Below are 10966 nucleotides of genomic sequence, written 5' to 3' on the forward strand. Positions count from 1 at the left end.
CTTGAATTAGTTTCAGAAATGAAAGTCCTATTTTCAGTTCAAAATGCTATAGCTTTTGAATTTATGAAAAAGTCATTTTAAAAAAGAATCATAAATGTAGAAACATCCGTGCAGAGCACTCAATTAATGCTCATGCCTCATGTAAATTTAACAATTTTAAAAATACATCGCATCAATCAATTTTATGAAAATAAAAAGAGTAGGCCAGCAGTACTATTTTCTGACTCACTACTGCTAGTGGCAATGTCGTTATATATCCCAATATTTAAGGTCATTCTCTTACGTTACTCTCTTCCCCAAAAAGCCCCTTTTCTTCTCTCTATTATTTGCACACATCACTCCCCATTTCTGCACAAACCTTTCACAGAAAATTATGAAACCCCTCGAAAATCACACCTCCTCTACCGCCACAGCTACCACTTCCTCCGCCGTGCCGGAACCCGAAATTGAAACCGAAACTGGTTCTGCGGTAGAGTCTGGCATGTTCTCTGACGATATTGATAGTTCATGTTCCACTCCGTACGTTAGTGCTCCTTCAAGTCCAGGCCGTGGCCAACCACATAGTGGCTTCTATTACAGTGCTCCGGCGAGTCCTATGCACTTTGTTTTGTCAACTACAAGTGTGAAGAAGAATGTTGCTAGCACATCAATTTCTTCTCCTTCTGAAGATTTCGACTTCTCTGCTAGGCTTACTACCGACGGCGCCGCCGCGGATGGATCCATGAGCTCTGCCGACGAGTTATTCCTGAACGGCCAGATCCGGCCGATGAAACTTTCTACTCACCTTAAACGCCCACAAATCCTCGCACCATTGCTTGATCTCGACGAAAATGAGGACGAAGAGGAGAAAGGCTGTAGGGGAAGAGATATGAAGCTGCGTAATAGATCGTTGAGAAGAAGGACTAGATCCATGTCACCACTTCGAACGACGTCGTTCGAGTGGCACGAGGATTATGAAGAGGAGGAGGAATTAGAAGTTGTCAAGGAGAAGATAAACGAGAAGAATGAAATAGAAGAGATAATAAAACAATTAGATGAGGAAGAAACTTCGAATGAAACGACGCCGTGTCCTTCTGGGTCTTCTTCGAGGTCGTCTTCAGTTGGGAGGAGCTCAAAAAGATGGGTATTCTTAAAGGAGTTTTTATATAGAAGTAAAAGTGAAGGAAGAAACAACGGTCACAAGTTTTGGAGTGGGATCTCGTTTTCACCTGTGAAAGACAAGAAACTGGAGAAAATTTCAGCCCACAAAACTCCAGAAAACTCTGCAACTGACTATGCAAACACCGCTGAAACTAAGAAAGTGAAACAAACAAAAGAAGGGAAGAAGAAGCCTGTGAATGGAAATGTAGCAAATGGGATAGGGAAGAGAAGAGTGCCGCCGTCGCCTCATGAGTTGCACTACACTACAAATAGAGCACAAGCAGAGGAAATGAGGAAGAAGACATTTTTGCCGTACAGGCAAGGATTGCTTGGATGTTTAGGGTTCAGTTCAAAGAGTTATGGAGCGATGAATGGTTTTGCTAAAGCTTTGAATCCTGTTTCTTCGAGGTAATAAAATTTGTATATCTAATCATAATTATTATTATTATTACTATATCTACTATCATCCATCAGAGTGGACTGTGGAGAGATATTTTTAAGTGATTGTATAGATTTTTCTTTTCATTTTATGGTAATGTTTTTTATGTTATTCTGTTATCTATTTTGTATGTAGTAATTGATGGCAAATCCACTACTGCTTATTGTGATGGGATTTTGTTTAGCCATTCATGGAAACTTTATGTTAGATCCTCTAATTTTGCTTGTGAAAAAGAGTTTCATGAGATCATCTTTTTCTCCTATGAGATCTTTGGCTATGGAAAGTTATTAGCATGGGCAATGCAGTGCTAGAATACAAATTGCTTAGGTAAGCAGTGAAAAGGGTAGTAAATATTCCCCAGGACTCCTCATCTGTTATTCTAGTAGATTTGTCCTTTTCACTTTATCAGATTCCCAAACAATACCGATTAGTTTTAATTAATTTTTGGATCTTTTCCAAAGGAGCTATTTTGCATATATTGTCTCTAATTTTCTGTTTTCTCCTCTATTGTTAATGTCGTTACTCCATACGTTAACTTTAAATAACACACTTTCCTTATTAGTCTTATATTGTCCCTAATAACATATTTTTATATTTAAAAATAATTTAACTTCAAGTTTTTTATTTTATCCATTTTACCTTAACGAGAAACTTTTATAGCCACACAAAGCTTTTGCCCCTTAAGTTTTTAGGATCACATGTTTCAAAAGTGCCTTTTTTTCCCCTAAATTTTGTATCAAGTCAAACTAATATCTCGTTTAAAGGTATAAAATAAGCGGCGAATGCATTAATTCATCGAACCATTTTATTATACTTGCCTATGATAATTTCTCGGCGGTACAGGAAAAACTTATAAAATACAACCTAACAAGCTAAGGGTGTATGTCACAATGAAAAGAAGAGATTCAGCCTAGCCTCTTAAAGAGTAGGCATAAATTCCGGATATAACTCTTATTGAAAAAAATTACTATGAGGTATGATTTTAAACGGTCGTTTCGGTGAGTAGAATGTAATACTAATATACTGTTTTACTTTTATTTTCTGGCTTCTGTTAATAATGTGGTGGTTCCAGTAGGATCTTATTTGAAGGAAGGCTACATTAAACTATAATTGGGTGAAGTGTAAAAAGTCTGGTCTCTAAAAGTTGTTGGAATTATAGGAGGTGATAGGACGCAAGATATACCATGAATTGCATTATTTACATGGTGATATTCGATTTCTTAAAAACCTATGATTTGACGCACATGGTCATGGAACAGAGCCATTTGGCAGGTATAGTAGAAGAGGCCCCTACACCCACACCAAACCCAGACCCGCCTATTGCAAAAGATGGGCCTGTTGCCTTTTGTCAACAATATCATCAGAAGCTTGAGCTGTTCTTGGCTGTATCTTCTGAGGGCCAGCCTTGTATTGAAAGACTCAAGCATATGCATATGCATATGCACTCTAGTGATTAAGATGGCTGGTTACATTCCAAGATAAATGGAAAGCGTCTGACGGTAGAGTTATTTGATACTTGTGCTAAAAACACGAGAGATAGGCATATTGGTTGTCCTCTAGCATAGACGAAATAGTAACGTGCAAGTTGGCTCTAATACCACTCTTGAAAAAGCAAAAAAGAAAAAGAAAAAGAAAAAGAAAAAAAGGTGTTTGTTTGGATGTGATGTATAATACCATAATGGCCTAAGTTGCGTTTGTTTTCCTCTTTGCATCTAAGTGTGATGTCCAAAAGGTGTTTGAAGTTGAAGAAGCAGTTTTTTGTCTCATCTTCTTATTAGTTTATAGTCTTGATATATGGACAAAGCAGATCTAGATTAAATAAAAAAAATTGGGAAGCTTGTTTACTCATTCTCATGGGGTCTCTTTGTTCCTAGATGTTGACATAAAGTAGTTTCAGGTTAGGCAACATACTAACATGGCCTTTTGGCTAATGATATATCTGTTGTCAATGTAACATACAGTACTTCTTTTTCCATTTCCCTTTGCATTTATTCACCAGATATTTCTTTCTCTTTAACATTTAATATTGTAATACAACTACTCTTAACATTTTTTTACAACCTTTCCTCTACTTCCCCTCCACAAGAGGGAATTAATTCATTAATTAATTAAAAGCTACCCCCACAGGAAAATAAAATCGTTATCGTGTTCCATCAAAGCTTATAATCTAATGATAGGGTGAGAGACTCTCAAATAAGAGGTGTAGACAATAAGAGGTGTAGATCCCATTGTCCTCCTCCTTCCTCAGTCCTCCTATATAATAGTAAAATAAGTGTTATTTAGGGGAAAAACGCATTAATTACTTGTCATATTTCAATGGTCCTTGTAATATGGCCAAATACATAGATAGATACCGAAACTTGGCACAGACTTTCACATGGACACTTAAAGTTTGGGTCTTTCCTATCAAGCACTCGAACATCCTCCCAAGTGTGCCAATTAAACACAGGCTGTTAACTTGTAATATAGCGTGACTTTAATAAAAAATAGGCGTGTGAATCCGCTTATAAAGGATTTGGTTTTTACCGTTAAAATCCTCCATGTCAGCAAAAAATCAATCTTCACGCACTTATTTTTTTATTAAAGTCACGCCGTATGACAAGCTAGCAGTCTATGTTTAATTGGCACACTTGGGAGGATATTCGAGTGCCTGATAGAAAAGACCCAAATTTAAGTGTCCATGTGAAAATCGGTGCCAAGTTCCGGTTCTTGTGCCTATCTATGTATTTGGCCTTGTAATATTAAATGAAGTAGAATAGCATTTGTGTTATATATCTGTCAGTTAATTTAGATGATAGTTGTTGGAGCATAGACTTGTCATATTAAAATGGTCCTTGGATGTAATACTTATCATGATTCTACATAGTACTCTTTCACTTTGTATAGAGATAGTAAATATCTGGTTTTGGGACCATTAGAAAACCAACCACCATACTTGTCTAGATTATTTATTCTGAATTAAATGAATAGACATAGCTGAAGTAAAATCACTTAATAAAAATCACCTGATCTTCTATTTCTATGTTTTAGATGTATAAATGCAAGTTTTTTAATGAATTATTTTTGAAAAGTTAACCAATAAAAGGAAGACACTTGTTTCTGGAACAAAACTAGGTATATAAATTTTGGAAAGTGCCTTCTGATAGATTCACATTTCAGATGAAAGTGCCAGTTTTACTTATGTTACTAACTGATTTTTGATTTGTTGGCCTGAGTGCCTGACCAGAAATTAGCTGGAAAAATCTGGCACAAGGGCCTACTACTTTTTTTTGTGTGTGATTGCATCCTCCTGTTTAATTTTGTTTTCTTCTGTATTTACAATGTTCGTTAAGGTCTTATTTATATATTTACCAGGTCAACAAAGACTAAATATTTATTTTAAAAAAAGACAAAAATATGTGGGTTAGGTGCATATGTCACGAGTTTAAATTCTATCACAAATAAAACTTGATATTTAAGTCGGGAGGAGGGTAGAAGGACGAGTCCTTACCCTTTTGAGTTATAAACCCGTGAGCCAATTGTTTGACAAAAAAATGATAATTATCGGTTAAATTAATTAATCAGTTATTAAGAAGGGTGAATCCTAGTTAAAGTTGATAACTTCAGATCATGATTTGGAAGTATGAACGGTATGAGCAGTGAAGAAATGGAATTAATATGCTAACAATAAATGTGTCGAATGTAATGTCATGGGCGGCTTTCCAGCCATGCCCCATGACCCCTTGGGCGCGCCCCGTGGCGTCCTAGCAAACCTCCCAATGCCTAGCGCCACGGACGGCCCCGTGGTCTTGGCCGCGCCAAGTGACAAGCGCGCAGGTGCCTCTGTCGCCCCACTGATATCCCTCGCGAGCGCCAAGCCGCAGGCAGAAGCCAACAGCGCCGCGCACGCAGACAACGCCGCGCGCGCAGACAACGCCGCGCGCGCAGACCGTGATGCCAAAGACACTGCTGCTGACAACGGACCTGCTGCTGCCTTATAGAAAACTAAGTCATTTTCATTGTAAATATAGAGTAGTTTTATTTCATGTACTTCCATTATGTTTCTCTAGCTTAGTCAAGTCTAGTCTTGTAACTTTGAATTATTTTTTTTAAGTACTATTAGAGGGGATCAAGCAATCAAAACTTTCTAGCAAGCAAGCAATTCTCTGTACTGGTGTCTCTCCCCCTCGACCGCGTTGCTTTTCTGTAATAGCTTTCATTAATGCAATCAAGCTTTCTTTCATTCTGAATTCTCATTTCTGTTCTCTCAATTGCTCTTGACATTGGTTTTCCCGTACGGCACTGACAATCTCGTCTAGCGTACGGAGGGGACCTCAGTTGGCGGACAGCAACTGCACTGACATCAGTTGCCTAGCCTTACGTCGCCCTTCCAAGGAATCTCAGGAAGGCGCCGCGTAACAGTTGGTATCAGAGCCTAGGCTCGACATCGGACGAGGGAACGTATTGACATACCACCATTTCTGACCATGGTGAATCATGGGGACCGCATTGCGGCCCTCGAAGGGACGGTTGAGGTATTGCGGCCTATTGTGGATACGGTGCCTGAACTAAGAACCAGCCTACTGCAAAGGTTGGACGACCTGGACCGCAGGGTGCTTCAGGTCGAAGTTGACGTTGAAAACATCAGTCGCGACTTCGAGGGAGACCGGCAGACGGCAGCCACAGAGGCAGCCGAAATCTTTGAGAAATTCGAGGGGCTCCAACAGGAGCGCACCGAGGATTTAGCCCACAGGGCACAAGAGGCAGAAAAGGTGACTGCCATGCAACAAACCATTGACAAATTGACAGACCAACTCAATGTTGTCAACGCTGCTTTACAGAGCCTACTCCGAGGAGGTGGAAACCAAATCGGAGGTGCTGTGAACTCCGCTTCCGTGACAAAGAAACTGAAAATTCCTGAGCCAAAGCCATACAGTGGAGCTAGGAATTCCAAGGAAGTGGAAAACTTCATCTTTGACGTCGAACAGTATTTCGATGCTATTGGGGATCTAGAGGAAGCTAAGAAGGTAGCAACTGCTGCCATGTATCTTCAGGGTGATGCTAAACTCTGGTGGCGTGTGAAGTACGAAGCCATCAAGGCCGGTGAAGATGCTCTCGAGACATGGGCCGAACTGAAGGCAGCTATACGCCTGCAGTTCTTCCCCGAGAATGTTGAATATAATGCAAGGAGAAAACTACGGGAGCTCCGCCAGACAAAATCAGTGCGGGACTACGTGCGAGAATTCTCCGCACTCATGCTCAGCATACGCGACATGGGGGATAAGGACAAACTCTTCACCTTCATGGAAGGGTTGAAACCTTATGCCCGTCGTGGAGCTACATAGACAAAGGGTAGATTCCCTTCCCAAGGCAATCCAAGCAGTTGAATGCCTTGGGGACTATCAAATGGAAGCTCGAAGGGACAGGCCTCAGCCGCCTGCCCGAGCAGGGTTCAAAGGGGGCCAGCCTAGCAGTGGTGGTCCTAGCAAAAATGGGGGAGATCGGAACTCAAACAAATCTAGAGCTCCTTCCTCCGGCAGCAACAGTGCTGTGTCAAACAACAATGATCGGGCGAGAAAGCCTCCTTCAGGATGCCGTCATTGCGGCGGTCCACATTGGAACAATGAGTGCCTACATGCACAGATGAATGCCCATCAGGCTATTGATGATGGGACTGATGACGACTCAGAAAAGATGCGGACCAGACTGAACCAGTAGGTGCCTTCAATGCGATTGTGGCTTCCATTTCTGAGGCACTAGCGGAGACCAGTGCTGGCATTCGTAAGAAGAAGGACCCATGTCCCGTCACCAGGAAAGGGAAAAAGAAGGCGAATGAAGAGACTCCTCTTAAACAAGAGAGGACCTTAATGTTCGTCGAGATGAAGGTGAATGGCAAGCCCATTCGGGCTATGATAGACACGGGTGCTACCCACAACTACTTAGCCTCGACTCAGGTGGAGCGCCTTGGACTAGTTGTAGGGAAAGGTAAAGGTAGCGTCAAGGCTATCAACTCACCTCCCCAGCCAGTGGGTGGAATAGCTAAAGAAGTACCGGTGAAACTTAGGCCTTACGAAGGAAAATTTAACCTGCGAGTGGTGATCATAGATGACTTCGAGTTGATTGTTGGGCTGGAATTCCTAAGGCAAACCAACACCATGCCTGTACCATTTGCAGACATGCTACTGATGATGGGTACCAATAGGTCCAAGCCCTGCATTATCCCGTGCCTGCCCATGAAGATGGCCGTTGAGAACATCTCGGCCTTGCAGTTGAAGAAGGGGGTCAAAAGGAATGAACCTACGTTCCTGGCAACCCTCTGCATTGAAGATATAGAACGCTCCTCGGGTCCCATTCCTGAACCCGTGAAGGAGTTACTACTGGAGTTTGAAGATGTCATGCCACAAGACATGCCAAAGCGGCTCCCGCCTAGGCGCACTGTGGACCATGAAATTGAGTTGGTGCCGGGCGCCTTACAGAATGTCACAACCCGAACTCACCGAGCTTCGGAGACAATTGACGGAAATGCTAGATACAGGGATCATTGTACCCTCCAAGTCCCCATATGGTTCCCCTGTTCTATTCCAAAAGAAACATGATGGCAGCCTGCGACTCTGTGTGGATTATCGAGCTCTAAACAAAATCACCGTGAAGAACAAGTACCCTATTCCCCTAATGGCGGACTTGTTTGATAGACTGGGTGGTGCTACGGTGTTCACCAAGATAGATCTGAAGACAGGTTATTGGCAAGTTCGGATTGCAGAGGGTGATGAACACAAGACGACTTGTGTGACAAGATATGGGTCGTACGACTTCCTGGTCATGCCATTCGGCTTGACCAACGCCCCTGCTACGTTTTGCACTCTCATGAACCAAGTCTTCCGAGAGTACATCGACGAATTTGTGGTGGTCTACTTAGATGACATTGTGGTATATAGCCAGACATTGGAAGAACACCTAGTACACTTGCGGAAGGTCCTAGCTCGGTTGCGGGAACATGAACTATATGCAAAGTTATCCAAGTGCTCCTTTGCTCAGAAGCAAATTGATTTCCTCGGACATGTCATCGAGGAAGGACGCATCAAGATGGACCAACAGAAAATCCAGGCCATCACAGATTGGCCGACACCTAAGGATGTCCACGCCTTGAGGGCGTTCCTTGGCCTATGCAACTTCTACCGGCGGTTTGTGAAGAACTACTCACTTATCGCAGTGCCATTGACAGAACTCCTCAAAAAGGTCACACCTTGGGATTGGGGACCAAGGAGAGCAGAGGCCTTCAACGCATTAAAAGCGGCTATGTCTAGTAGTCCCGTCTTGGCCCTTCCTAATTTGGCCAAGCCGTTCGAGGTACAAACAGATGCTTCTGACTATGCACTCGGCGGAGTCCTGCTACAAGAAGGGCACCCTGTAGCGTACGAGAGTTGGAAGCTGAAGGATGCAGAGCGGCGCTATGCCGCCCATGAGAAAGAATTATTGGCTGTCGTCCACTGCTTGCGCCTCTGGAGGCACTATCTGCTGGGAACCCCGTTCGTGGTCAAGACAGACAACACAGCTGTTAGCCATTTAATGACCTAGCCGAAGCTGAACGGTCGACAGGCCAGGTGGCAGGAACTCCTAGCTGAATTCCACTTCAACTTGGAGTATCGCAGTGGAAAGACCAATCATGTTGCTGATGCGCTCAGTCGGAGAGCTGATCTAGCATCGGTGTGCCTACTCGCCACCCTAAGGGGGAGCGAAGTAGCCACATCCATCAAGGACCAAATACGGGATCTACTCATCAAGGATCCTGCTGCTCAGTATTTGGTTGATTTGGTAGGACAGGGCAAGACTCGCCAGTTCTACATGGAAGATGGTTTTCTGAAAGTAAAAGGGAACCGACTTTATGTTCCTAAAGGAGGAGATTTGCGGAGGACTCTTCTAGCGGAATGTCATGATACTCTGTGGGCCGGCCATCCCGGTGAAGAACGCACCATGGCATTACTTCGTCGTGCCTATTATTGGCCTCAAATGGCCGATGATGTCGCTCAGTATGTGAAGACTTGTCTAGTATGCCAGAAGGACAAGTCGGACCGCTTGACGCAAGCGGGACTCTTGGAACCACTTGCTGTCCCAAAGAGACCTTGGGAAAGCGTTTCCCTGGATTTCATCACCGGATTGCCCAAGGTCGGAGATCTCACAACCATCTTGGTTGTGGTGGACCGGTTTTCCAAGTATGCCACCTTTATTGCAGCCCCACAATATATATCAGCAGAAGATACAGCTCGACTCTTCTTCTCTCATGTCGTCAAATATTGGGGCCTGCCCAAAGACATTGTTAGTGACCACGACTCACGTTTCACTAGCAACTTTTGGACCCAACTCTTCAAGTGCCTTGGGTCAAAATTGAGTCACAGCTCAAGTTTTCATCCGCAATCTGATGGCCAGACGGAGCGGTTCAATGGTATGTTGGAGGAATATCTCCGCCACTTTGTAACCGGATCGCAGAAGAATTGGGTGAATCTTCTGGATGCTGCTCAACTGTGTTTCAATTCACAAAAGAGCTCTAGTACCAACAAAAGCGCTTTTGAAATTGTTACCGGACAGCAACCGCTACTCCCACACACTGTGAATGCACCAAACATGACTAAATCTCCTCGAGCTGCCAGCTTCTCAAAAGGGTGGAAGCGGAATTTGGAGATAGTGCGGAGCTACCTTGTCAAAGCCCAAAAGCGGATGAAGAGGCATGCTGATCAGAATCGTCGCTTTGTTGAATATCAAGTAGGAGACAAAGTGATGGTCAAAATTCCAAAGCGGTACTTATTTGCAGGGGTCCATGACCCTCGCCTATTGCAAAAATACATTGGACCCTTGTCCATTGAAAAGCGTATTGGGAAGGTTGCATACCGGGTGGATACCCCAGCTTGGTGGAAAATTCATCCTGTCTTCCATGTCAGTCTCCTGAAACCTTTTCGGGAAGACACGGAGGATACTTCAAGGAGCCAGCTAACAATACCCAGTATTCGAGGTCCCAATTCAACCGGGAAAAGGCGTGTTGAAGCTATCCTTGATGACAGAGTGATTCATGCCTCAAGGAAAGATCACCAAGAGTTTTTGGTGAAATGGCAGGGCTGTGATGCAGAAGAGAATACTTGGGAGAGGGGAACAAACCTCAAAGCCTACAAGAGCCTCATTGAAGATTATTTTGCAAGTAAGGCGCCAAGGACGTCGCCAACTCAGGTGGGGGAGAATGTCATGGGCGGCTTTCCAGCCATGCCCCATGACCCCTTGGGCGCGCCCCGTGGCGTCCTAGCGAACCTCCCAATGCCTAGCGCCACGAACGGCCCCGTGGTCTTGGCCGCGCCAAGTGCAAGCGCGCAGGTGCCTCTGTCGCCCACCGACTATCCCTCGCGAGCGCCAGTCGCAGGCAGA

The 10966-nt window shown here is 43.7% G+C and overlaps 1 protein-coding gene across 1 annotated transcript; it reads left to right on the plus strand.

Annotated features, from left to right (window-relative positions):
* Positions 1-287: 287 nt before the first annotated feature.
* Positions 288-1828, plus strand: LOC109210414. Its single transcript, XM_019373827.1, has one exon. It carries the CDS (start codon positions 374-376, stop codon positions 1550-1552), a length of 1179 nt encoding a protein of 392 aa, XP_019229372.1. The 5' UTR covers positions 288-373; the 3' UTR covers positions 1553-1828.
* The last annotated feature ends 9138 nt before the right edge of the window (positions 1829-10966 follow it).

The sequence above is a fragment of the Nicotiana attenuata genome, unplaced genomic scaffold (genome assembly GCF_001879085.1).
Source record: "Nicotiana attenuata strain UT unplaced genomic scaffold, NIATTr2, whole genome shotgun sequence".
NCBI lineage: Eukaryota > Viridiplantae > Streptophyta > Magnoliopsida > Solanales > Solanaceae > Nicotiana > Nicotiana attenuata.

Coding starts and splice junctions, on each gene's coding strand:
- LOC109210414 (XM_019373827.1), top strand. CDS start 374: ATGAAACCCCTCGAAAATCACACCTCCTCTACCGCCACAGCTACCACT.